At 48.6% G+C, this 26,689-nt stretch overlaps 2 protein-coding genes and 1 long non-coding RNA gene across 6 annotated transcripts; 2 read left to right on the top strand and 1 right to left on the bottom strand.

Moving 5' to 3' along the window:
- The first annotated feature begins 10,262 nt into the window (after window positions 1-10,262).
- Window positions 10,263-19,569, top strand: LOC143440736 (uncharacterized). Of its 4 annotated transcripts, none has more exons than XM_076927503.1 (4): window positions 10,263-10,374; window positions 13,427-13,553; window positions 14,003-14,119; window positions 14,822-19,569. In XM_076927503.1, the coding sequence occupies exons 1-4, from the start codon at window positions 10,372-10,374 to the stop codon at window positions 16,243-16,245; spliced, it is 1,671 nt and encodes a 556-aa protein (XP_076783618.1). In that variant the 5' UTR covers window positions 10,263-10,371; the 3' UTR covers window positions 16,246-19,569. The 4 variants fall into 4 exon arrangements, with proteins under 4 accessions (XP_076783618.1, XP_076783619.1, XP_076783617.1 ...); XM_076927504.1 differs by lacking the exon at window positions 10,263-10,374 and adding an exon at window positions 10,474-10,656; XM_076927502.1 differs by lacking the exon at window positions 10,263-10,374 and adding an exon at window positions 10,474-11,034.
- Window positions 19,570-20,588: 1,019 nt separating this feature from the next.
- Znf446 (zinc finger protein 446) lies at window positions 20,589-26,671 on the top strand. Its single transcript, XM_076927548.1, is given in 8 exon segments — window positions 20,589-20,806; window positions 20,808-20,860; window positions 20,863-20,975; window positions 21,868-22,248; window positions 22,321-22,522; window positions 22,792-22,886; window positions 24,747-24,828; window positions 25,035-26,671. Coding segments are annotated over 8 exon segments (1,572 nt in total). The 5' UTR covers window positions 20,589-20,717; the 3' UTR covers window positions 25,592-26,671.
- Window positions 22,295-24,584, bottom strand: LOC143440767 (uncharacterized). The gene is made up of 2 exons (XR_013108193.1): window positions 24,371-24,584; window positions 22,295-22,429 (listed from the first exon to the last, which is right to left on the bottom strand). It is a non-coding gene; the product is annotated as an uncharacterized LOC143440767 (long non-coding RNA).
- Window positions 26,672-26,689: the final 18 nt, after the last annotated feature.

The following is a 26,689-nucleotide window of genomic DNA, read 5'->3' as shown; positions in this document are numbered from 1 at the left end:
GAGTTCGAGGCCAGCCTGGTCTACAGAGTGAGTTCCAGGACAGCCAGGGCTACACAGAGAAACCCTGTCTTGAAAAACCAAAAAAAAAAAAAAAAAAAAAAAAAATCTGGTGCTGAGAGAGACTGCAGCTTTGATTGAAGGTGTTCGGGTGTTCGTTCCTAAGCCCAATGCTCTTGGAAATCTGTCTTCAGCATGACCTTTCTGGTGCTTGGATAGGTTAGAGCTGTAGATTTATCACATTTGCTGCAATCACAAGGCTTTTCTCCAGTGTAGATTCTGATGGCAGCTGATGATGGAGCAGTCACTAAAGGCGTCTCCACACCAGTCACACTCAAGGCCTTTTTCCAGCATGAACTTTCCCATGCTTAGCAAGGTTAGGGCTATAGCTGAATGCTTTCCTGCATTCAAAGCACTTGTAAGGCTTCTCTCTGGGGTGAACCTTCTGGTGCTGAATGAGGGCAGAGCTTGGCTAAACGCTTTCCCACATTCCAAGCTTTCACAGAGCTTTTTCTCCAGTATGAATTTGCTGGTGTGGAGCAGGGTTAGAGAGGCTACTGAGGGCTTTCCCACAATTGTTGCATGTTTAAGGTTTTTCTCCAGTTCACCCCCATGACCAGGTCACCCCCCAGCAAAGAGAACCCTGAGCACAGGGCTGCCTCCTACTTTGGTCTACCCACAAGCAACACCAGGGAGTCATGCACAGAAGCCTTTCAAATGCAGTGTCTGTGGAACATGCTTCTAGAAGGTCTTTGTTCTCTTTGACCACCTGATAAACACACTCTAAAGAAAGACACTTTAGATGCCCAACTGTTGGGAATGGCCTCACGGAGAACTCAAATCACATTAATAACAAATGTCACACTGGAAAAAAAAAATCATGTGTAAGAAATGTGGGAAGACCTTCAGCCACCCACTTAAACTAAGGTCACATCATACTTGCAGTAAATGTGGAAAAAGTTCCACCTGAAAACACTCAATGGTTCAGCGCCAGAGAGTTCACAGTGGAGAAAGGCCTTATGAGTGTGGCCAGTGTGGGAAAGCCTTTGCTCGAAGCTTCCATGTTGTTTGGCACCAAAAAGTTCACGACACAGAAAGGTCTTACAAATGCAACCAGTGCAGGAGAATCTTCAGTTGCGTTTCCAGCTTTGTCAAGCGTCAGAAAGTACATACTGGAAAAAGACCTTCTGAATGCAATGCGTGTGGGAAAGCGCTGCAGCAGCAGGTCCCAACTTGTTCATAATCAGGAAGCTTCTAAAAACACGCCTTTGAGTGCAGCAGATGTGGGAAAGTCCATTCTATTGTGTGATTCCTGAACTGAAACACTCTGCTCAGGAAAGGCTGTCTCCACTCCATGCCAGCAACCTAAAAGAATGCATGCACCAGAAAAGCATATGGGGGGCTTTGCTGGTAATGGGCAACCTGGTTTTTTGTTTGTTCATTTTGTTTGAGACAGTCTCTCTTCTGTACTCCAGATAGGTCTTCAACTAGCAGTGATTCTCCTGCCCCTACCTCCAAAGTTCTGGGGTTAGAGGTGTGCATCAACACTCAGCTTGTTGGCAGCCTCTTGACAAGCATATATCTGGCCAGTTTGGTGGCACGGCCTCTAATCCTAGTGCTCTGGAAGTTGAAACATGCACTCTCCATGAGTTCAAGGCTACCATGATCTACACAGCCTGTTTCAGGCCAGCCTATATTACATAATGAGAACACATGATGGTGGTAGTTTTAGACTGGCTTTTATAGATAGAAAAAGCATCAGAGACTATATATATTTATGCCAAAAGCTATGTTTATTTCCTGATGAGATCCTATATGTATAGAAAAACATATAAACTGATAATGCATTTGCTGTGTGTTTATAACTCAAGAGCTATAATATATATTTCAGTATCACATATTCTGTACTAATGTAAAGAACCATGTTTTGTCAGATATTTTGTAAAAAAATGTCTGGATAAGAAAATAAACTATGTTTTCACATAGGAAAAAAAAGCTAGGTAGTGGTGTTCCACATCTTTAATCTTTAATTCGGAGGCAGAGGCAGGTGGATCTCTGTGAATTTGAGGCCAGCCTGGTCTACAGAGGGAGTTCCAGGACAGCCAGGGATACACAGAGAAACTCTCAAAAATACAAAAAAATAACCAGTAATTTTTTTAAAAGCCCAAGCAAACAAGGAGTCGGAGGGAGAGCTGGCTTAGTAGTGGACCTGGGTTGAGCTCCTCACAACCATCTAGAAGTTCAAGTCCAGAGCATCCATGCTTGCTTCTGGCCTAGTTGGGCACCAGATGCCCAAGTAGTGCAAAGTCATACATGAAGGCAAAACACCCATACATATAATTTAAAATTTTATGCAAATAAAAAAGTGCATTTATGTCATATACAGAAAGAAGAGACCACAGAACAGTGTTTGCTTGAACAGCCACAGAAAGAGGGACATCTTGAGGCACCAAAACCCAGTAGAGTTCTGGATATGCAAAGAAGAGGGACTCCAACTCATGATTCAGCTTTCCATAGGAGCCATCATAGTCATCTCAGAAAAAGCAGGCAAATCCACTTATAGTGAGACATCTGGACTTACTGCTTCACTGGACTTAATGCTTCATAAAAAACTGAGTGTAAGCTAACGCATGATGGTGCTGTTGGGAAAGCCAGGCGACAATGACGGCAGCGGTGGCATGGAGGCACTCACTTTTAATGCCATAACTTGGGAAACAGAGGTGGAGTGGATCTCTTGTGAGTTTGAGTTCAACTTGGTCTACAGATCGAGTTCCAGGACAGCCACGGCTGTACAGAGAAACCCTATGTCAAAAAAGAAAGAGAAAGAAGAAAACAAAGAAGAGAGGAATACGTAAAACAACTGAAATCTAGGGGCTAGAAGTCAGTAGAAATAAGTTAGCCAGAAAGTCAGGTCTAAGTGGCCACTGGCCTCAGCAACTAATCAGTGGATACAGAAGGATCTTAGCACTACGCTAGCCTGGTGTTACTTCTGCCCCCAGTTCCCATTCACCAATCCTGGACTCCCCGTTGGCTTCTCTTGAGACTAGAAAGACACATCTATCTTGTTAAGCACCCAGGGTTCTTTACTCTGCTCCAATTGTAAAATCACAGAGTCCTTGGAAAATGCAAATCCTGGGAAAAAGAGAAGATAGATGGGTAGCTAGCTTTCTCTTCGGGTAACCCACTCCTGACAGACTAGAGGGATCTCATCTCATCTTTGTAACTAGGGATGAGAAAGTAACTCTGTTGTGGAATGTTTGGCTATCCTGTGCAAGGCCGTAGGTTTGAGCCCCAACACAGAAAAAAAAAAAAAAAATTTCCCCCAAACTAGAAAGTTTAAAAAAAAAAAAGCCTCTGAAGAGCATGTTTCTAAAAATAGCCCAATGGCCTTCCTCACATGCAGTAGCCATGTCTGCAGTTCCAGGTATAGCCAGGCTCCTAGAATAAATGTCTCATAGAAAAAAAAGACAGGAGCCGGCGGTGGTGGCGCACGCCTTTAATCCCAGCACTTGGGAGGCAGAGTCAGGCGGATTTCTGAGTTCGAGGCCAGCCTGGTCTACAGAGTGAGTTCCAGGACAGCCAGGGCTACACAGAGAAACCCTGTCTCGAAAAACCAAAAAAAAAAAAAAAAAAAAAAAAAAGGAAACAAAAAGACAGGAGAGTGAGGGAGGAGGGAGCACTTGGGAGGCAGGTGGATCTTCATACATTCAAAGCCACCTGAAGGCTATACAGTGAGACCCTGGAGTGGGGGGTGAAGAGAGAGAGAGAGAGAGAGAGAGAGAGAGAGAGAGAGAGAGAGAGAGAGAGAGAGACTAAGACTAGATATAGTGGCATATACCTCAGAACTTGTAAGACTGAGGTAGGAGAATTGTGAATTTGAAGCCAGCCTGGACTACAAACTGCAACCATATTTCATATAAAAAACTAAAACAGACCCAAGCAGTGGTAGGTAATGCACACCTTTAATGCCACCAGCATTTGGGAGGCAGAGGCAGAGGCAGGTGGATCTCAGTGAGTTTGAGGTCAGCCTGGTCTACAGAGCAAGTTCCAGGACAGCCAAAGCTACATAGTGAAGACTTGTCTCGGAAAACCAAACCAAACCAACCAACAAACATGCAAATAACAACAACAAAAATTAAATTAAAAACAATGAAGTCAGAAACCTGGGGTAGAGGTGTCATTAACCTAGACAGACTCCAGTTAACAGACTAAGATTCCCAATCTTGATTCCTTCCCAGGGAAGCTTCAGCATCAGGACTCCCTGGGAAGAGCAGCAGGCTACAGCTACAACCCAGTTCTGCACACAAACAATAGCTAGTTCAGATGAAGAAGCAATTCTCAGATCCCCACGTTCCAACTGTGGGGAAAACGGCTGCTCCTGAAGAAAACAGGAAGCGCAAAGCCTAGGAAAGAGTGCTGGGGTGACTGTGAGGGCCTTACTGAGGCAGCGAGTGCAAAGTTCTCCAGCTTCACATCTCTGAGCCTCATGAAGGAGCCCTCAGTCCTGGGAGAAGTACAGTCACATCCGCAAAGTTCACCTGCTCCTGCCATGATGGTAACGCCTTAGGTCAGCAGACCAAACGATGGCAAAGATTATATTGGGGAGAGGGTGTATATAACTCTACCTGGTCCTCAGTTCCACATCCTGCCACTTCTCTAGCAGTAGATTTTCATGACGAGCAGATCCCCTACACAAACACATTCCCAGATAAGCCTGTGTCTCAAGCTCCAGGGCTTATGAATGGGACCCCCTTATCTCATTGACTATTGTCTGCCCTGAGTAGACAGATGACATGTAATCTGGTCTATTGCCTCACATTTCTTTGTCACATATATATTACTCCTTGGATATGCCTACCACTGTCCCTATGACTTACCCAAGTAGCTTCTTGCTGTTTCCCCAGATGCCTACAAATTGTGCCCAGAGCCTGGCTGCCCGACTCCTGCAATGAGATCCTTTCTTGCCCCAAACCTTCAAGCTGTCTGAGGCAACAGCACCCAGCCCTTCCTTCATGATTCTCTTACTCTTTTAGCTCTATTCCTAACCTCACTCAGCCACTTAGAAACAGAACTTGAGCTTTAAGATTCTGAATGTTGTCCCCTTACCAGCCAAGCTATAATATACATCTCCTTAAGCAATGTTCAAAATCCAGCCTCATTACAAAGCAAATCCAGGACAGCCATGGCCATTACACAAGAGAAACCCTATCTCAAAGGGCAGGGAAGGTTTAAAAAATGCCAGTGAACTCATAACAAGGCAAAAAAAAAAAAAAAAAAAAAGTGGTTAGGAGGGCTAGAGGGCTGGCTTAGTGGTTAAGAACACTGACTATTCTTCCAGAGGTCCTAAGTTCAATTCCCAGCATTCACAGGTGGCTCACAACCAGATCTGTAATAGGATCTGATGCCCTCTTCTGGTGTGTCTGAAGACAACTATACTTTATACATAAAATAAATAATTCTTCTTTAAAAAATGTCATGTACAATTTTTGACCCTACCAGCAATCTACCTTTATCTCAATTTGCCTCAGTCACCTTTCGGACATTTCTCTCTGCCACTCATATACCTTCCCCTGAAGTTGCTTCTCCCTTTCTCTGACTTTATAGCATGTACCACGGGTCAGTAAACTGGTCCTCTGCTACCACAATTAAACATTGTGCTAAAATAAAGATTGCCCTCCCCCCCCCTTTAAAAATGCTATGTATATCTGAGGCTTATGTGTGTACATGCATGTGACTGCAGATGTGTGAGGATTCCAGATGTGCAGGTGTGTGCCTGTAATCACAAGACTGAGACAGTGAAAGCAAGAAACACAGAAAAGGAGGGGAGGGGAAGACAGGAGAGGGCAGGGGAGGAAGAATAAAGAAGGAGGGAGAGAGAAGAGGAGAGGAGAGGGGAGGAGAAGGAAAGGGAAGAGAAGGTGAAGGTTGAGTCTGACTGAACTATGCGCTCAGAGGTCGGAGAAATCTAACTTTCCATCTGCTGTTAAGCTAGCCAGATTTTATGATGTGGAAATAAGGAAGAAATATTTAGGAATGTCTTCATGGAGTATGTCCTCAGTAACTACAAGTTTGACACTTAAGTTATGGGTAACGCTTCCTTCCTCGCGTTCACCCCAAGCATCTCTCATTGCCCCTGGGCAGCCTGAGGGAGCTTTGGTGGCGTCCCTAATCATTCAACCGCTTTCTATACTGTTCTTCAGAAGCGGGAAACCTTCCACAAAACGCGTAGTGGGGACACTAGGACCTTAAAACTGACATGAATCTACGATTCCCAGTAGCAAGGCAAGACAGCGAAAGGGAAGGAGGGGAGTCCATAGACTCCAACTTCTGGTTGGCCGGAGAAGTTTGCCAGCGGCCGCACCACGGCCATCGGAACCCGCACTCCACCGCAGGAGGTAATGCCTGCGGGGAAAGTGCCATCCTTCGCGGTACGCTTCCTGTCGGGTCCCAAGGAGGAGTCTACAAAGTGAAAAGACACCGCTTAAGATCCCAGCACAGTACTCTTGGCGAACAAAATAAACCTCTGCGGGGACGTGGCAGAAAGTCACGCCTAAAAAAAAAAAAAAAAAAAAAAAAAAAAAGCTTTTTTATCTGGGCTGTGATTGGCTCAGAGTCTATTGGGCCTCCGGGTCTTGTGGTAAATGTAGTTTCAACCCGGCATCTGGTGGGCAAGCTTTTGTTCTCCGTCTCCGTGGCAGTGCGCTAGCTGCATCATAGAGGACATAGAGAATGGAGCTGGGCAATGGTGGCATTTAACCTCAGCAGTCGGTAGGCAGACGTAGGCGTATCTCTGTGCGTTCGAGGCCAGCCTGCTTTGCAAAGCAAGTTCCAGAAGAGCCAGGGCTACACAGAGAAATGCTGTATCGAGGAAAACCAAAAACGAAACAAAAAAATATAACGTGGATATGAATTAACTTTTGTTTAGGACTTTCCTTTTAGACTTTAAGCTTTAATGACATAGAGTGCCCCCTCCAATTTAGTGGATTCTGACCCAAAGTTATTAGCATCTTTGAAGAACTTAGTAGTACTTCAAATTTCACCTGCAGGCTCCTCTGCCACTTACTGAGTCTGAACTCCTTGACTTGAGCACCCAAAACACGATGAAACTAATGGGGAATCTGAGCTCACTTAGAAACTGCTGCAATTTCTTGTCTACTAGTGAATTTTGAATATTACAACTTTACTTTAAATTTTTCGTGTGTGTGTGTGTGTGTGTGTGTGTGTGTGTGTAAGATACCTATCAAGGTGTATGTAGAGGTGCAGTGCCCTTGGAGACCAGAATAAGGCGTTAAGTTCTTTTCAACCTGTTGTCTTAAGACAGGGCATATCACTGAATCTGAAATTCACTATTTCACTAGGCTGACTGGTCAGTGAAATCTGGAATTCTCTATCTCTACTCACCCAAATACTGGGGCAACAGGCATGTCCAGCCATGCCTGGCTTTTATAAATGGGTGCTGGAGACTTTTGCTGTTGTTTTAGACAGACCTCACTATGTAACCCTTGGTGGCCTGATACTGACTGTGTATCATGTATCATGATACCGTGATAGCCTAGAACTCACAGAGATCTGCCTGACTCTGTCTCCCGAGTATTGGGATTAAAGGCATGAGCTGCCATGCCTGGGAAAAATAATGTTAATTTTACATTTATTTGTGTGTGCCTGCCACGGGATTTATGTGGAGGTCAAAGGACAACCCACAGTAGTAGCTAGTCCTGGGTACTGAGCTCAGATCACTGGGCTTGGTAGCAATCTCACCAGACAGGGTACTGAGGATTTAAACTCAGGTCTACATGCATACACAGCAAGCACTCTTACCCACTGAGCCATCTTCCTAACCTCACAACCTTCCTTCCGAGAGATGATATAGCAGGGAGAGAAGCTTCAGAAAATAAGAAAGAGTGAAGTACCAGAAAAAAAACATACTAGGCCAGTATCCGAAAGAAAAAAGACTGGGGATTTGGGGGAGAAAGAAAAGTTACACCTTTTAGGCAGACTTTACAGACCCTCTGGTAGCTTGTAGAGCTCATCTCTCCTGGCTGCCTTCCTTCCTTCCTTCCTTCCTTCCTTCCTTCCTTCCTTCCTTCCTTCCCTCCCTCCCTCCCTCCCTCCCTCCCTCCTTCCTTCCTTCCTTCCTCATATACCACTGAGCTACACCCTAGCCCTCTATACTTCTTGAGACAAGATTTCAATGAGATGCCAGCTTGGCTTTGAACTTACTATGTAGCCAAGACTGTGAACTTGTAATCCTCCTGCCTCAGTCTCTGGAAAAGCTGGACTTGCATGCTTATGCTTATATCACCACCAGACCTGCTTTGGCTGTTTTGTTCTGCTTGCTTCCATATTGTAAAGATTGTTTTATTTATGTGGATGTAGCATGCGCCCGCGTGAGTTTGTGTGCACTACATGTATACAGGTGTCCTTGGAGTTCTGAAGGTGTTGGATCCCTTGACACTAGACTTATAGGCAGTTGTGGGAAGGCTGGTGTGGGTGCTGTAAATGAAACCTGAGTCCTCTGCAAGGTCAGGAAGTGTTGAGCCATTTCTCCAGCCCCTCGTTTTGTTTTGTTTTGAGAGAGGTTTCATATTTAAACCTGGCTGGCCTGGAAATCTTTTGTAGATCAGCCTGGCCTTGAACTCACAAAGATTATCAGCCTGTCCCTGGAGTTTTGGGATTTAAGGCTCATACCACCTCAACCAGCTTTTTCTTTCCAAAAACAACAACAACAACAACAACAACAACAACAACAACAACAACAAAGCATTCCTTGTGAGTGAGTGTGGGTGCCTGTGTGCTGTGGCAGAGGCCAACCAGCATGACTCAGTTCTCCCAGCTGGGTGACAAGTGCCTTTAACTTGCTGGGCAGTCTCACTGGTCACTTTCTTCTTTTGGACTCAGAACCCCATGTATTCCAGGCTGCCTTTGAACTCACTGCAGATTAAAAAATGACTTTGAATTAATTGTCCTTAGTCATTCTCCAAGTGCTGGGATTACAAGCATGTCCTGGCTTCTTCTGGTGTGTGTGTGTGTGCATGTGCGTGTGTATGTGTGAGTAAGACTCACTCTATAGTTTAGGCTGGCCTCAAATTTGTGTCAAATCTCATGGTGCAGCCTTCTGAGTTCTGTACTTATTGTCTCTTGTTGCCCAGGCTGGCCTCAAATTCACACTATAGCTACAGCTGCTCTTGGACTCCTGGTCCTTCAGCCTCTGCCTCCTGAGTACTGGAAAAGCCGCTGCTGCCACATCCAGCTCTCAACCCATGCCGTTTGAGAACCTACTGCACTTTAGGGTCTGCATTAACCCACTCTTGAACAAAAGACCCAAGGAACTGTCTCTATTTTGAGAGACAAGCATATGTAGAATTAAGGAACTCAACACAGGAGAAATGAGAATCCTGAAACAAGATTCCTCACATACTTCAATACAGAGAAAAGCCCTTTTCTGTCCTCCAATAACAGGGTCAGTCTTCACGGAGACTGCCCTGTCTTTCCAAAATCTCACATATCACTTAGATTGGTCCCAAAGAAATGAAGAATCAATACTGTGATGTGTGGGAAAAGGGAAAAACAAGGTGGCCTTAGAACAAGGAGCCAAGCTTCAAAGAAACTAGCTGATCTGGGAGAGGGTCTGAAACAATAAGAGCTTGCAACATTGACCTTCACTCTTTACAAGACGGGGATAGGGGACTGCAAAGAGAGGCCAAAACCCAGCTCTGTCACTGCAGCTGGCCACACAGCCGGAAACTGCCTAAGCTAGGATTTGGGGTGTTATTTCCTTATGTGTTCCTGGTTGGCGTGGAAGTCGCTATGTAGTCTAGGATGGCCTTAAATTTACAATGATTCTCTGCCTCTCTGCCTTCTGAGTGCTGAGAGGTTAAGGTGTGTGCCATCGTGCTGGGCTCAGGTTGGGCTTTGAATTTAGATCTGATCTAAGGCTTTTTTGCCTCTTTATTTATTTTCCATGTGCATTGGCGTTGGTGTTTTGATTGTCTGAAACTGTTGGGTCCTCTGGAACTGGAATTACAGATAGTTGTGAGCTGCCTTGTGGTGCTGGGATGTGAACGTCGATTCTCTGGAAGAGCAGTCCTGGAACTCGCTTTGTAGACCACGCTGGCCGTGAAATCACAGAGTTGTTGCCTCTGCCTCCCAAGTGCTGAGGCTACAGATGTGTGTCACCACGCCCACTGCTGCTCTGTCTCTTTAGAAGCGATTCCCCATACTTTTTTTTTTTTCCTTTTGTGCTCCCGGCTTGTGTCGCCTGCCTCCCGAAATCTCCAATCTGCATCTCCAGGTTTTGGTCCAGGGCCGCTTACCCGGCACGGGGACCTACCCAGGAGACCCTCTCTGTTGGTGCTCAGGCCTCGCGGAAAACCGATGGTAATAGTAAATTTCACTTTCCAGCGCTCTGCTAAGGCCGGTGGGTAGGGGAAAGATGCTTTGGCCGTGGCTGTGGATACTGGGAAGGACCCGCCCCGCCTGTCATTCAGGCAAGCCAGCAGGAACTACGTTTATCCGAACATCCGTGCTGTGCATTGGGCCAACGCGGATCGGAGAGGCGGGGCTTCCGGCGGTATGGGTTGTCACTTTGCAGACCGGCTTCAGGCCACACGGGTGATCCCGATTGGTGCATGAAGGGCCTGGCCCACTCTGCACTCTCTAGTAGGTTCTGGGGACCCAAGACTAGGGCAAGTGAGAACCGTACTAGCAGTTGCCCGATTCGAGCCGTGGCTCAGCACACGGCGGCACCGCAAGCCGGCGGCCCTGTCTCCTAGCCTCAGTTTCCCCTGTTGGCTCATAGGCAGCAGTTGAGACCCTTAGGGTTGTGCCGAAGCCACGCAGTCTCCATCCCCCTAGCCGCAGCCCGCCAGCAGTCCTCTGGGCGTACAACGCCCTTCTCTGACCGGGAAACTGAGGCCCAGGAGGGCTGCACGAGGCCGTGGGCGGGGACGGGCTATGCCCAGGTCTCCCGCCCGTCGTGCCCGGCCCCCACTGCAGATTCCGGTGGCGGCAACCTGGCCCCTGACAGATCCAGCGCGGGTGAGTGTAGGGATCCTTCCATGGACCCATCAGGCGTCCTGGCTTGTCCTCTTACTGTACTGTGGGGAGGGACCCAGTTGCTTCCAACATCATAGTCCAGGTAGGTGAGGCGTGCCGGTGTGGAAGCCTCACTTGTGACAGCCAAGGGGGTGAGGTCTGGGAGAAAGTTAAAGAAAGCACCCGTATGTGCAAAAAGCCAAGGCGCGACTTTTATATTTTGAAGGCAGCCCTCCCCCCACCTCCCCTTTCTCTCTCTTGAGGCTGGCCTCAAATTAGATATGTAGCCACGAAATGGCCTTGAATTTCTGGTCCCTCTGCCTCTGCTTCCCTAGTGCTAGATTTTCAGGCACGCACCATCACACCTAGTTTATTCAGTACTGGGGATGAAACCCAAGACCTCGAGCATACCATGCAAACACTACAAACTGAACTACATCCCAGCCTGGAACTTAGCAATTTAGACGTGGAACGAACAAGAAAGGGAGGTTTTGTGTGTTTGAAATAGCAGGCAGAGGAGTTGGGACTGTGTCCCAAAGGTATTGGAAGACACGGAGTGCTTTAAACACAGACAGGACAGTTTCCCAGTTAAGATTTAAATTTTTTTTTAAATTTTTATGTGCATTTGTGGGTATATGTATATGAGTGTTGGTTCCCCTGGAGCTTTGTTATAGGCACTTGTGAGTCATCTGATGTGGACACTGGGAGCCGAATTCATGCCCTTTGAAAGAATATCACAGCTGGGCGGTGGTGGCGCACACCCTTAATCCCAGCACTTGGGAGGCAGAGGCAGGTGGATTTCTGAGTTCGAGGCCAGCCTGGTCTACAGAGTGAGATCCAGGACAACCAGGGCTACACAGAGAAACCCTGTCTTGAAAAACAAAACAAACAGACAGACAGACAGAAGCACATATTCTAACCACCGAGCCTTTTCTCTAGCCCCAGGTTTTGGGGGTTTTGTTTTGAAAGACAGTCTCACTATGTAGATCTAGCTGGTCTGCAACTTGATATGTAGGAACCTTGAGACAGGGTCCCACTATGTAACCATGGCTGTGCTGGAAATATACAATTAGACCAGGCTGTTCTTGAACTCACAGAGATCCTTCTGAGTGTTGGGATGAAAGGCATGTGCCACCACCACCCCCCAGTTAAGATTTTAAGAACATCTTTTCTTTTTCTGAGTGTAGAACAGATGTGGACCCCTTGGTCCATGTGAATGATGGTGGCCCCTGGGCGCGATTAGCTATGGTAGTGGTTCAAGTGGCTGAATTGTGAGTATGCATCTGTATTGTGTGAAGAACTCTCCCATTTGTCAGCCTGAGCACCTGGGAGGATGGAACTACTGTAGACATGGGAAAGACCAGGTGTGTGTGATATCCCAGAGTGGACTGATTTGATGGGCCTGAAGTGATAGATGTCCAGTGTCTTGAGCCAGGACCTGGGAATTGAAGAGGGATAGTATACTGGCTGGTCTCTGGTTTTGTGTGTCAACTTGACACAAGCTACAGTCATTAGAGAGGAAGGAGCCTCAGTTGAGGAAATGCCTTCATGAGATTTAACTATAAGGCATTTTCTCAATTAGTGATCAATGGGGGTGAGGCCCAGTCCATGGTGGGTGGTGCCATCCTTGAGCTGGTGGTCCTGGGTTCTATAAGAAAGCAGGCTGAGCAAGCCATGTGAAACAAGCCAGTAAGCAGCACCCCTCCATGGCCTCTGCATCAGCTCCTGCCTGCAGGATCCTGCCCAGTTGGGAGTTCCTGTCTTGATTTCCTCCAGGGGTAGACTGTGATCTGGAAGTGTAAGCGGAATAAACCTGTTCCTCCCCAACTTGCTTTTTGGTCAAGGTGTCTCATCAATACAAAGACAGATAGTTTCACAGACTTGATTAGGGTTGTTCGCTCAGGATTTGAGAGCAGTGAGGAAAGGCTTGTGATGCCTATGACTGTGAGGGGAAGAGTCCAACAGGTGGCTGAGCAAGGGTAGGCGTTGTTTAAAAGCAGAAAGGAAATGGAGCATTGGTGTAGAGGCAAGAAGGATTGATTTTCTGTATGTCTGTCAGGTTGCTGAGCCCTCTCCCACCCCCACACCCCCACACCCCCACACAACAGTAACTGAGATTGTCTACTTATTCCAAAGGTCTTTTTTTTTTTTTTTTTTTTTTTTAAATTGGTGTTTTTGAGACAGAGTTTCTCTACACAGCTCTGGCTGTCCTGGAACTCCCTATGTAGAGCAGGCTGGCCTTGAACTCATAGACATGTGCCTGCCTCTGTCTTCTCAACCAGTAAGTACTACAGGGAAGGAAGATAAGTGTCTTCGAAGCATCCCCATTAGGATAGGAAACCGGTTCCTGCCTCACACAGCCGTAGCACAGCCGATCTTATTCTTGCTGTTGCAGGGCTTGATGGCCTTTGAGGACGTGGCCGTGTACTTCTCCCAGGAGGAGTGGGTGTTCCTGGATGCAGCCCAGAGGGCCCTGTACCGTCACGTAATGCTGGAAAACTTCGCACTTGTAGACTCCATAGGTAAAGCCCTGAGTTGAGTCCTCCATTGGACGCAAAGCTGGGACCAGGTATAGCAGCCAGCTGAGCACAGCAGTTCGGGAGCCATTACAACCGTCCCCTCTGTCCCTAGCTATTTATGAGGATGTCCCTCTATCCATAGGCATGTGAGAGGAAGGTTGGGACCCTGGACACATGTGGTCTGATAAACTTAACCATTTCCTGTATCCCTGGGGTGCTGGCTGGCTACATTCTTCTGTGCCTGGGGTTCTAGCACCTTCCTTTGGAACGGCTGATCCAGTGGTTCCTTATGGGAACTCTGGGCCTGTGATCCTCCTGTGTGGTATGACCTTTGGGGTTTGGGGTGCATTGATTGCATGGTTGATATCTGTGACATCCCACATCCTGCTCTCTGTTGGGGCCGGACTGTCTTGAGCTGGGGCTGGCTTCACATGCTCCTTCTCCCTTCCTAGGACCTTCTGTCTCCCGGCCTCGTGTAATCATCCAACTCCAGCGTGGAGAGGAACCCTGGGTTCCCAATAGGACAAATACAGGCCCAGGCAGGGTTACCCACAGGAGAGCCAGCCTTGGTGAGTTGGGCTTCACCTAGGGTGTACTCAGGGCCAACCTGGGCTACTACATTCTCTATTTCCTGGTATTACAGACACCTTCCTTTCCTGTCTAGAAATGACTCCCTTCCCTTTCTGAATCGTTTTCCTCATCAAGTGGCCTTTCCTGCCCCTAAAGGAAAAACTTGAAGGGCACAGGTGCTGTGTCAATGCAAGAAATGACTCCTTTGAGCCATTCATGCCCACCAGCTGTGCTGTGTGGCTTCGTTTCCCGCATTGAGCTGTCACATTTGTAGGGTCATTCCTTCTTCCCAACTGTCGTTTGAACACTCCTCCTGGCCGGTCTGTTCCTGACAGTGTTCCTGTCGGTGTGCACAGGACACTGCTGAGTAGTGTAGGGAGGATGCCAGGGAAAAGCAGTCTGCAACAGGATTGAGAAATAGTGCATAGACTCAAGGGATGAACACAAAGAGAGCAGGTTAGGGGAGCAAGGCTTGAGAGAAGGGCTTCAGGACAGATTCTTCCTTACCAGCTTCTCCCAGGGCCAGCCTACACTTCTGGGTTTTGTTTGTTTGTTTGTTTTTCTTCTCCCACCCTTTTATACTCAGTTCATTGGGTCCCCTTCACTGCCCAGGCTGTGTGCAGTGTGCAGGAGCTGATGGTCTGCTGTGGTCACTTCCTGACCAGATGACCCAGGAAACTTTATCTTTCTTCTACCTTCAGGATCAAATTACAGTGCAAGAGACAGACATGTTTCTGGAGCACCTCCAGGGGCCACCTGTGACAGGCCTGATAGGATACCTACTAGTCTCCTTCCTCCTGCCGATGCCTACCCTGATGCAAAAATTCTAGAGGGACACCAAAGTGCCTGCCCATCTCTACAGAGAAAACCCACAGGGGTATCAGTGATTTACTGGGAGCAGCTACTGCTAGGTTCCAGCAGCAATGAGGCAACAGTCAGCCTGCGATTGACCTCCCCAGTAGGGGTTCCTGAAAATGGTTCATCCAGAGTGAAGGTCTTCTCTGACCTTCTGGCCCCAGGGAAACAGGCAACGATAGCAGGGCAGCAAAAGCCAGAGATGCAGCTAACCCCTAGGAGAACTTGCCAAAGCATCCCAGATCTCCATGGGGCTGAGGAAGGATGTGGGATGAGTGGGGCTTGGCATGAGTCTCAGGAAGACCCCAGTGTTCCAGAGTCCCCAATATGGGATGAGCTGGGAGAGACCCTCCAGGCTAGCCCAGGTCTTCTTTCTGGCGACAAATCTTTCGAATGTAGGGCGTGCAACAAAGTGTTCGTGAAGAGCTCAGACCTCCTCAAGCATCTGCGCACTCATACTGGAGAGCGGCCATATGAGTGCGCCCAGTGCGGCAAGGCCTTCAGTCAGACATCCCACCTGACTCAGCACCAGCGCATCCATAGCGGTGAGACACCCTATGTGTGCATGGTGTGCAGCAAGGCCTTCCGACACAGCTCCTCACTGGTGCGGCATCAGCGCATCCACACTGTCGAGAAGTCATTCCACTGCAACGAGTGTGGCAAGGCCTTCAGCCACGGCTCCAACCTCAGCCAGCACCGAAAGATCCATGCAGGAGGGCGACCCTACGCCTGCGCACAGTGCGGCCGCCGCTTCTGCCGCAACTCGCATCTTATCCAGCACGAGCGCACGCACACCGGTGAGAAGCCCTACGCCTGCTCCCTCTGTGGCGCAACCTTTAGTCAAGGCTCCTCGCTCTTTAAGCACCAGCGCGTGCATACTGGAGAGAAGCCTTTCTCTTGTCCACAGTGTGGCCGTGCCTTCAGCCACAGCTCCAACCTCACACAGCATCAGCTGCTGCACACTGGCGAACGGCCCTTCCGCTGCGGCGACTGTGGCAAGGCCTTTGCCAAGGGTGCAGTGTTGCTCAGTCACAGGCGCATCCACACGGGTGAGAAGCCCTTCGTGTGCACGCAGTGTGGTCGCGCTTTCCGTGAGCGCCCTGCCCTCTTCCATCACCAAAGGATCCACACAGGAGAGAAGGCCCTGCGGAGGCCCAGGGGCAGCATGAACTCCCAGGACAGGTCTCTTGGGGCATCCTTAGATGGTGCACCTCCAAAGGCCACTTCTACCTTAGACCCACCAGCAGTACCAAAGATAGCTGAGGCCTAAGGTCACAGCTGTGCCCTTCTCTGGAATTCCTTTCACTCACTATGGAAGAGCGTGTGTTCTCAACAAATCCATTGTTATGTGAGCCAGGTACAAGGAAGACTTGCCAGTCAGTTTCATTTACAGCTATATCCTGAACTGTACTGGAGAGGAATCTATAGAATGCATGCACCCCCTGGGAATGGTGGGGTGGGCAGCGACTGCCCCCAGAACTAGTGGGTGACCCACAGACTTTGATCTTCATGTTGATGACACTTCAGTGTTTCCTGACTGTGGCTATGAAAACAGGAAGAGAGCTCGCAATAGGCAGGAGCTCTCAAACTAGCAGCTGGAGATACAGCTCCAGTGCATTTCGCTTCCTTGGTGCAAGCCTCAGGCAAATAAATGGTTTGTTTCTGAATCTCAGCTTTCTGCTCTGAGAAATGAGGGAAGGAGATTTGGACCAGTGGAAGGTGATGCTATAAAATACTCTAGCAGCTGGATATAATGACACATGCCCTTAAACCCAGGATTTAGGAGGCAGAGGCAGGTGTGTCTCTTGTGTGTCTTTGTGAGTTTAAGGCCAACCTGGTCTACATAGTGAGTTCCAGGTCCCAACTAGAGTTACACAGTGAAACCCTGTCTTTAAAAAATGTAAATGTTCTAATAGGATCCAAATAAATCCAAATAAAGACTCACAGCCAGCCATGTGCTGGGCGCTGCCCAGTAAGCAGCTGTAGGCCTTGTATTGGTATCTCTGAATGCCAGTATTTAAAAGTTAAAACAGATATATACTGTAATATCTTACCTAGATGTGAAAGTCCATGTCTCTTGACTCCAGGACATGCCTCCTGGTTTTGTTGCAGTTGTTTATAGTTCATAATTGTGTGTGTGGATAATTATATGTGTGGGTGCATGTATGTAAGGGCATGCATGCTTTCGGAAGTCAAAGGACAATGTTCAGTGTTTTCTCCTTCCACCATCTGGGTGCTGGGATGGAACTCAAGTTGTAATGCTTTTAACCACTGAGCCGTCTTCTTGGCCCTGATGTTGTTTTGAGACAGGGTCTCATGTAACCCAGGTTAGCCTCGAAATGTCTCTGTAGCCAGGCTGGCCTTGAACTTCTGTTCTCCTGCCTTTACTTTCTGAATGCTGAGACTATAGGCATACAACTCCATGCCAGGTTTACTCGGTGCTGGAGATTAAACGTTGTCCCCTCTTAGCAAGCACTGCACCAACTGAACTATGTCCTTCTACCTCAGTTTTGGGTTTTAATTAGTTCAAAGAACTAGGCTTGGTGTGGCACGCCTGGAATCTCCACACTTAGGGGGTAGAGGTACAGGAGGCAATTCAAGGATAGTTTGAGGCCTTGTGTTTTGTTTTGAGACAGGGTTTCTCTGTGTAGCCCTGATCATCATGGAACAGGATGTAGCTCTATAGATCAGGCTGGCCTTGAATCCAAAGAAATCCACCTGCCTCTAAAGGCACACTCCATCACAGCTCAGCATTGAACCCCCTATCTTCAAAAGAAAAAACTGAGTTGAGATACACCTGCGTGGACAATAATGCTTGTTTTACCTTAAAACAAAGCAGATAATATTAAATGGATGCACACAGACATGCCATCGGAGTCAGCACAGAGGATTTGGCTTTGATCTGGGTTCTCAGAGATGCCACAGGGTAGAGATGCAGCTTATCTGCAGCCCAGTGTAGGATGGAGTCATCTATATGCCTTGGTGGCCACAGGTAGGTGGGGGAAGCCAGGAGCTCTGGGAAAGTGGAACTGCTCCAGAGCAGCAGTTCTGCTGAAAGATGAGCCTTTGTGGATCAGGCTATGGGAGGGAGGAGGGTGGGAAGAACAAGGTCGCGCTGTGGCTGCTGTTGGATGAGTGAGTGCATGTGCAGAGTTGAGGACAGCCCTTCGGGATCTCCAGTCCTGTCACCTAGCACTTTGGGAGGCTGAGACAGGAGGATCTGGAGTTAACCCTCCAGTGTGGGGGCTACTGAGACAGCTTGGAGGAAAAAAAAGAATAAGGTCCAATGTATGGATGGACACCTTTAATCCCAGCACCCAAGAGCCAGAGACAAGCAGGTCTACATAGCAGTTGGGGGTCCATAGTTGAGACCTTGTAGTGGGTAGGCCCACTGTCAGCTCCTCTTGGATGGAGCTATGTAATGCCAGGAAGGCCCAGGACCAAAGATATGTTGAGCAAATGATTTGCCCAACAGTACCCAACAGTTCCTAAAAGGTTTCCCCAAGGAAACTTGAAGCAGATGTCCTGAGCCTTCCTGGCCCCACAGACTGGAATCAACGCCATCTTCTCTTCCTCACCAGCCTCCTCTGCTTGTGAGCTGACTGCTTTTTACCTCCACCCTCCTTGAATCTATCTCTTCCAATATCCGGAACTGGTCTGTGCTCCCCTATGTGTAGTCTTCTCCAGAAACTTTATAGTGGGCTGGCCCCTCCTAACAGGCTGCGCCTGTAAAAATGTCCTTGGGCTTTATAAGTCAAAATGTTACCTGCCTATATTCTCAAAACTGGGAAAACTGAAGTTGGAGGTTATAGAAACCCTGTCATAAAACAAAACAACCCCCACTCCCCTCAAACCAAACAAACATATGCACCACACTCCACACTTAGCTCATGTAAGTCTAGAGGTGAAGATGGGGAGACTGGTAACATACATGACAATGACACTTGGAAACTAGGAGATGAGTCAACCCACATTCAAAGGAAATCAAATACTGAGCTGACACTGGGGTCTGTCTCATGATTTTTCTGGGCAGCCATAAACCTATATTCCAAATGGAGAGAAAGAACAAAGACTTCCAAGTCCCACTTGGTAAACGAGTTTGTTGGGGTTACAAGTGTAAGCCCTTTGAGGAGTGAGGGTGGCCAAGCTCTGCCCACAAAACACTCAGAGAGCCCTAATAGCTGGATCCAGCCTCTCCAGATGCATGGGGTCCAAGCTCCTCCCTACAGAGTAAAAAGCCCAAGCCCAGGACTTGAAAACTCACCAAACCCCCAAAGAAACTATATATACCCTTTTTTCTGCTCAGTTCTCTGCTGCTTCTCACCTGAGCAGAGGCAACCACCTTCTAAGTTTTTCCCTCCCAATAAATCTCATGTCTGAGGTCTGTAGTGTGTTGTGACTTTGTGCTATTCCATGGCCCCCAACTTCCAGGATACTTTTCCCTTCAGAACTGTAACACCTCCATTGGGGAAGGCTTTCCCACCAGAAATGTAACATTTACAAGAACATGAGTGACTGAAGAATCCCAACCCTAATCAATTTTTTACCTTAAAATTTATCATTTCTAAGATCACACACAGTTGGGCAGGAAGGACTGCTGGCCAAAATGTCTCCCAACCCCAAGAAGAAACATGAACACCCCAGTATCGTAGACCTAACTATTAGCTGTGTAATTTCTATTTCATTACCCTAAGAGCCAGGTCAGTAGGTCACCACAGGTCCTCTGCTTTAACATGGCTGAGAAGCTAACCTGGGGGGAACTTAGCTTCTGCCTCAAAAAATAATTTTTTTTTATGGTTACATTGGCCAACCCAATATAACCATAGTAATTAAGGATTGAGTTGGGGCTAGCTCAGTGATAGTTTACCTATTAAATATGTGGTCCTAAATTTAATGCCCAATACCAAGGAGAAATAAAGATGGTAATGGCCATGTCAAGCCCAGGGATAAGAAGTATGCTATCCCAAGATTCAACCAGGTCTACCCCGTGGCACACAGAAGGCTTAGAAACCAGCCGGCCAGGGAGGAGAGCACTAGAACAAAGATGTTTCCAGGAGAGAGTTCCCTTGGGAACTCCCTCAAATCAGGATCCAGTGGTTTATATCATGGTCCACTTGATATGTGGAAATAAAACTAACCCCATCTGCAATTCAATTAAAAAGCCTCTAACTGTCTTTTTTAAGAGGCCCTGTTCCCACAAACAAGCAAAATGCCATCAACTACCTATTGGGAAGAAAAATTAATATAAGTCACCTTGTCTTAACTACATCCTCTAAAGTAAGGGTTGAGTATACCTCATAATCTCACACAGAAACCTCCATCCTTATTCTTCAGTATTGTTATCTGAAGACTATTAGTGAGGGAGTAATTACATGGTTACCTCCTCTGAGTGCTTGCTCATCCATGGACCTACTGCTCCCACAATATACAGGGAGCTTAACGGAGATCTGACGGAGGCCATACTGGGTCTTTCCCGCCCAACACTGCCTCCCATCGGGATTCCCACCGGGATTGTCTGGAACAGTCTGAGATGACGCCTGGACTCAAGAGGCCAAGGAACCTCCACCAAGGCCTCCTCCAAGGCAGGGCGACCCTTACAGTAACTCAGAGAATAGCCAGAGGCCGTAAGTTGTGCGCCATCTGTTACCTAGGAGATACATGGAGAGAGACGCCTTCGGAGAGCGCCAGTTCTGATTGGTCAGGACATCTCACTGGCCAATTGAAACCAGGTCCGCAGCGCACATGCGTAAGAAGGCTAACCCGCATTCCGGTCAGCAGTGCGTGAGCCCTACGGCTGAGGTTGCAAGAGAAGAACGGCTGTCAAGTCAGGAGAGGGGATCCCCTGGAACTCTGCAGCAGCGCGACCCCAAGGAGAGGAACGAAAAGCCTGCGCGTGAGAGGCCCTGGCAGCTTGCTGTCGTCCTTGCTGGGGCTCACGGGAGACGTAGTCCAAGCGGAGGGACTCGTTCCTGCGGAGGAGGTGCAGGATTGGCCAGGCTGGTAGGGCAACGCGCGAGGCGGGGCGTTCTGTGAGTGGCATTGGGACGTGCTCGGTACGTTCCTGGAAGTGCCCCAAGCTCCCGGGGTTTCCCCACGCGTCAGAGGTGAGCGCATTCCTAGCTGGGCAGGCGCAGCTTCTTAATCCTACGCCTCGGATCACCAAGAGCTCCTCCCAGCCATCGAACCCACCCTTTTCCTGTGTCACAGCCCGGTACCCCCCCAGCTCTGAGTTTCTCCTGAACAGGACAGATGTCCCAGCAGAGCCGATTTCAATCCAGAACCTCTTAAGAGCTGGGGCACAGGTTCCAGTTTACGACTCCACATAAAACGGGGCTGTTTGATTTGGCTTTTGTTTCGGGGTTTCAAATGTGTAGTATGTGAGGCTGAGGCAGTATGAGGCATCTACAGTTCAGATGTGGTCAGCGAGCTCTGTCTCCCAGCCCAGCCCAGCCCATATAAGCCCCTGGGAATGCAACCAGGCTTTCAGCTCTGCCCCAGGTGATGTACTTGGGCCCCAGAGCCAACTCTTCAGCTAGCACAGTGGTCGGCCTTCTGCCTGAAGCCTCAGGGCTCCAGGTCACCCTGGACGATGGTCCGACCTGTGTCATGCTTGACCCTTTGTCTACTGGGGGAGCTACTTTCATCTCCCAACACCCCTCTATTGTACCTAAGTGTTTGAACCAGTCATTTGCAGTTTTCCAGACGGTCCCTGGACACCTTCCATCCAGTCATTTATCTTCATGGCTTTTTCAACTGGTCTCAATTGCTATGGGCCTGCACCTCCCATGACCTTCCTTGAAGTTCTCCTGGTCTCAGGGTTCTCTTTACTGGCTTCCAGGAGGGGTCTAGTATATGTCTTCTGACCTGAGATGATATTCTTCCTTTTCTGTAGGTCCCTCTGTCATCTCCAAAAAGACCCTTCAAAACAAGAATGCCATCTCCTCTGGGTACCCCATACCTATCCCTCAGAGACTCCAGGTCCACCCTTGAGGAGCCTGAGGCTGCACGGCTCCGTTTCCGGGGTTTCTGCTATGAGGAGGTTGAAGGACCCCGAGAAGCACTGGTCCAGCTTCGAGAGTTGTGTCACCAGTGGCTGCAGCCTGAATCATCCTCCAAAGATCAGATGATAGAGTTGCTGGTTTTGGAACAGTTCCTGGGTGTGTTGCCCCCTGAGATCCAGGCCTGGGTTCGAGGGCAGCGACCAGGGAGCCCTGAGGAGGCGGCAGCCCTTGTTGAGGAGCTACAGCATGATCCTGGGCAGCTGCTGGGTTGGGTGAGTGTAATGGCATTAGCTTCTTAGAGGGACAGATTGAAGGCAGCACCCCTGTGACATGCTTCTCTTCAGATCACAGCCCATATCCTGAGACCAAAGATGCTTCCTCTAGTCCAGAAGATGAAGGAGTCCTCAGGGAGCCACCACATCTCAGCAGCAACAGCGTCCTCCAAGGCAGGCCCTGCGGAGGCACCACAGGACACCTGGGTAGAGAGATCTACGCAGATCAATTGCAGTGTGAAGGAGGAAATCAGTGCTGATGGGCAGGAGATGGGTGAGGGGATGCAACATCTGAACTTCAAATCCCCGGGGTAGGGGTGGGGGTTTCAGAGTAAGGTGTCCTAGGAGAGGTTGTGTCAGGGCGTAGACTCCTGAAATAACACCGGACAATCCCAGCTGAGATAGGAACTCTGGTGAGACCATAAAGCTGGGTTCCTGAGAAGCAACAGGGCTGACCTCCCCCTGTCACATGGCAGAGGCAGGCCAAAGGCCAATGCAGTGACAATAGCTTGACACTCCTTCCCATCTGCCTCTCTTTCTCAGTATCTCCAAGTGCCCTCCTTCCAGCACAGGACCGTGAGGGACATCTTGAACATCAGGAAACAGCCTCCATATCCTCCCAATCAGGAAGGATCCAGGTAAACAGCCTCTAGCAGGAAATGCAGGCCTTGCATGTGGGAGGTGGAGTGTCTCTGGTGGCTGTGTTCTGCCCTGTAGTTTTGTAGGATCCCCTACACATGACTCAATGTGTCTTTTACTACTTCTGGTAGTAAATACCTTCCCTCCCATCAAGTCCTAAGAGCTGAAGAATAGACTGGTAGCCCTCTCATTAGAAAGGATTTAGGCCCCAGGACCAGCATGGCTAGAATGGTCATGGCTTCCTCACCTCCAGAGAGGTCACTTACTGGAAAGGTTTGCAGTATATACAGGCCATGAGCCAGCTGTTATGTGTACAGTTGGAGAGCGGACTGCCACTGCAGGATTCCTGCAGTCCTGAGGTCAGATCAAGACACCCTTCCCAAACATTCCTCAGATGCCTTCTACTGCTCCTTCTCAGAGTACAGTGACATGGAACCTGCTACCTGAGTGTACACCGTTAACGTGGAAGGGGTAGGGATCTGTCCTCTCCAGGTTCTTTCTGCTTCTGAGCCCCTCCCCTCTCAACAGAATGTTGTTAGGGTGTGCTTCAATGTTAAGAAACCCTTCTCTGACCCCTGTCCAGTGTCCTTCCCCATTCCAGAGACTAGTGCCACCTCTAGTTGTAACTGGGGCTGCTGCCTCCCTTTCTCCACATTTGCTTTGGCTTCTCAACCTATCAAAGACCTATATGGCAGATATCCGGGCAAGGAATTCTTTCCTTGGTAAGGCCATCATAGCTAGGGCCCTGTCTTGCCACCAGACTACCCCTCTTGCCTGAACCAGCTGCCAGCTGGCACCAAGCACCTAAGCGTTCTTGTTCTTTCTCCATCACCTTTGCCTACTCACCTCATCACAGCCCTGAAATTCCTCCTCCTCTTCTCTCTTCTTCATCCTCTTTCTCCTTTTTTTTTTTTTTTTTTTTTGGTGTGTGTGTGGGAGGGCAGTTCAAGACAAGGTTTTTTCTCTGTGTAGCAAGCCCTGGCCGCCATGGCTTTGTAGGCCAAGAAACTCCTGAGTGCTGGGATCAAAGGTATGCTCTACCATGCACAGCTTCATTATTCTTTTTAATCTTAGTCTTCCTTCCCATCCCACCCTGTTTTTGTTTTTGTTTTGTTTTGTCTGTCTACACAGCCCCAAATGTCCTGGATCTCAGTATGTAGACCAGGCTGGCCTCTGCCTCTGAGCACTGGGATCAAAGTGCACCTACAATGCCTGGCTCCTTAGTCCTCTTCCTAAAAAATAAAATGAAATAAATAAAGGTTTTGCAAATGTCGCTCACTTGGTAGAGTGCCTTCCTAGCATGCATGAGGTCCTAGGTTCTATCTCCAGCACTGGTAATCCCAGAACTCAGGAGGCAGAGACTGGAAAAGCAGAACTTTCAAGTTAGCCTCAGCTACATAGTGCATTTGAGGCCAACTTGGGCTACACAGACCCACTCTTTCTCACAAGCACCCCCAATAAAGCCCAAAGAAAAATCTCTCACCCCAAGGAAGAATTTTCAGTTTTGTTAATCAGTCTTGACAGAAGGTAGCTGACGTTCAGGCAGTCTCCAGGCCTCATGCTGACTTTCCAGCACATCCTGTTCATAGTGAGTGACTAGAAGGATGTGGACAGCCACTGTGTCTTTCTCCAAGACCTACCCACAATTTCAGTCCTTCTGGCCATCACTGAGATAGACCACTGAGAAGACAGTGATGGTCGGTTTGATAGATAAAAGCTGACCCAGTACTCACAAATGCCAGTTCTGGCTTAGTCCTTAGCCTGCTGCAGATGGAAATTCAGTAACCTGCCACCCACGGGGTGGTGGGTAGGGATGTGAAGCTGCCTGGGAGAAGCAGTGACTGGTTGCATCCTTGCAGGAGTGGGGCCTGTTGGACTCATCACAAAAAGAGCTGTGCTGGGGTGTGATGCAAGAGAAGTATGACACAGTGCTGTCCCAGGGTGAGGATCAATGGCCCTCCCTGTCCTATCTTCCCTGCCCCATCCTCCACACACCTCCCACATGTACTAGGACCCCACTGGGGCTCTTAGTACAGCGGCCCAGCATCTGGCTGCATCTTTCTTCTACCAAAAGGTGCCCACCCCCATACTTTTGTGCAAGCACCCCCTGTGTCCAAGACCCCACATGAACATTCTTTTCACCCCAGCAAGCCTGCCGCTGCTACAGCCAGAGACACATGTTGACTCTGAGCTGAGACCAAAACAGGAGATACCACACAAAGGACCAGAGTCCCTCGGGAGCCATCCCCCAGAAGTGGGAGCCATTGCAGATCAAAGGCTAGTTCAAGCCACTCCAAGTGAAAGACAGAGCCCTTGCAAGGACCCTCCAGGCTTGTCTCCCACACCACTGCTTGAAGCCCCAGATAGGCCCACGCCTCGGAAGCTGTACATTTGTGAGCAGTGTGGCCTCAGCTTTGATTGGAAGTCGGTTTTCATCATCCATCTCCGCACACACAGGAGTGGGCCACGCCTGGAAAGACCATCACAGGTGGCCTGGGAGCCGGCCATGCGGCGCTCCTCTAGCCTTCGGGGCTATGCGTGCGTGGAGTGTGGGCGCAGCTTCAGCTGGAAGTCGCAGCTGGTCATCCACCGCAAGAGCCACGCAGGTCAGCGGCGCCACTTCTGCCGGGACTGTGGGTGTAGCTTTGACTGGAAGTTTCAGCTGGTCATTCATAGAAAGCTTCACCAGCCAGAGGGCCCATGAGCAGCTGGAGAGGCATGCTTGGATGCCTCCAGCCCCTAATACACCACTTCTGGTATCCTCTCTAGCCAACAGGAGGTTGTAAGGCACCCCAAGTGAGTCAGGGATTGCAAGATTACCCTGACCAACACCAGACTATCCAGTATAAGGAGAAGAGGCTTCTGCTTTGTGAGAAGTTAGACAGCACATGGGTGCCTCAGACCATGCATGCCTCTGGGTGAAGGCTACCCCCCCACATTGCCAGTTCACCATTAAACTGGAGGACAAAGGGCCGCTCCCCGTTGCCCAGCGAACTATGACCCTCTGGACAGTCACTCAGAATTTTTCAGTGCACGGTGTCCTATTAACTATGCCTGTAAACTAGGTGGATCAAAACAGATTTACTTACTAATTGTTCAGACATCAAAGTGCTGAAGTATGTCTCACTAGGTCAAAGACAGACTCACCTTGGGAGTTACCTGAGACCCCTGGCTTGCGACCTCTTTTTCCATCTTTGGCAGTGGATAGTCGTTTACCTTATTGAATCATTGATATTCTGATTTCTGCTTACTTACGGGGCCTTTGCAGTGGCATGGGGCCACTTAGATATTCTAGGGTGATCACTTTAAGCTCAGATGATGAAGTGGGAGCTTTTCTTTTGTTTAAGACAGGGTCTCCTAATGCAATAGCTGCTGGCCTCTAACTGGTGATCCTCCTGTCTTCGCTTCCTATGTGTTGAAATTATAGGCTTGTACTACCAAGCCCAGGTTGGTATTTTAAATTCTCTCTATGTATGTTTAAGACAGTCTCACTTTAATGCCCTCAAACTATCTGTAGTCCTCCAACCTTAGCCCTTGGGTGTTGGAATTAAAGCTGTGTGTCATTGGGCCAGGCTAAGACTTTAAATACTTTTAATTTTAAAATTTAGAAATGCGGAGCAGGATTTAGTGCTATAGGCAGATCTCTGTTAGTTTGAGGTCAGACTGGTTTACCTAGTGTGTTCCAGGACAGACAGGGGTTACGTAGTGAGATCCTGTCTTAAAAATAAGAAGAGAAATAGCAAATAAATTCTGCAAATGGGCACATCAAGGTGTCGTCTAGAAACCTGAGTTTTCAACACTG

Source organism: Arvicanthis niloticus, chromosome 30 (genome assembly GCF_011762505.2).
Source record: "Arvicanthis niloticus isolate mArvNil1 chromosome 30, mArvNil1.pat.X, whole genome shotgun sequence".
NCBI classification, from domain to species: domain Eukaryota; kingdom Metazoa; phylum Chordata; class Mammalia; order Rodentia; family Muridae; genus Arvicanthis; species Arvicanthis niloticus.
This window is presented reverse-complemented; position numbering and strand designations above follow the sequence as displayed.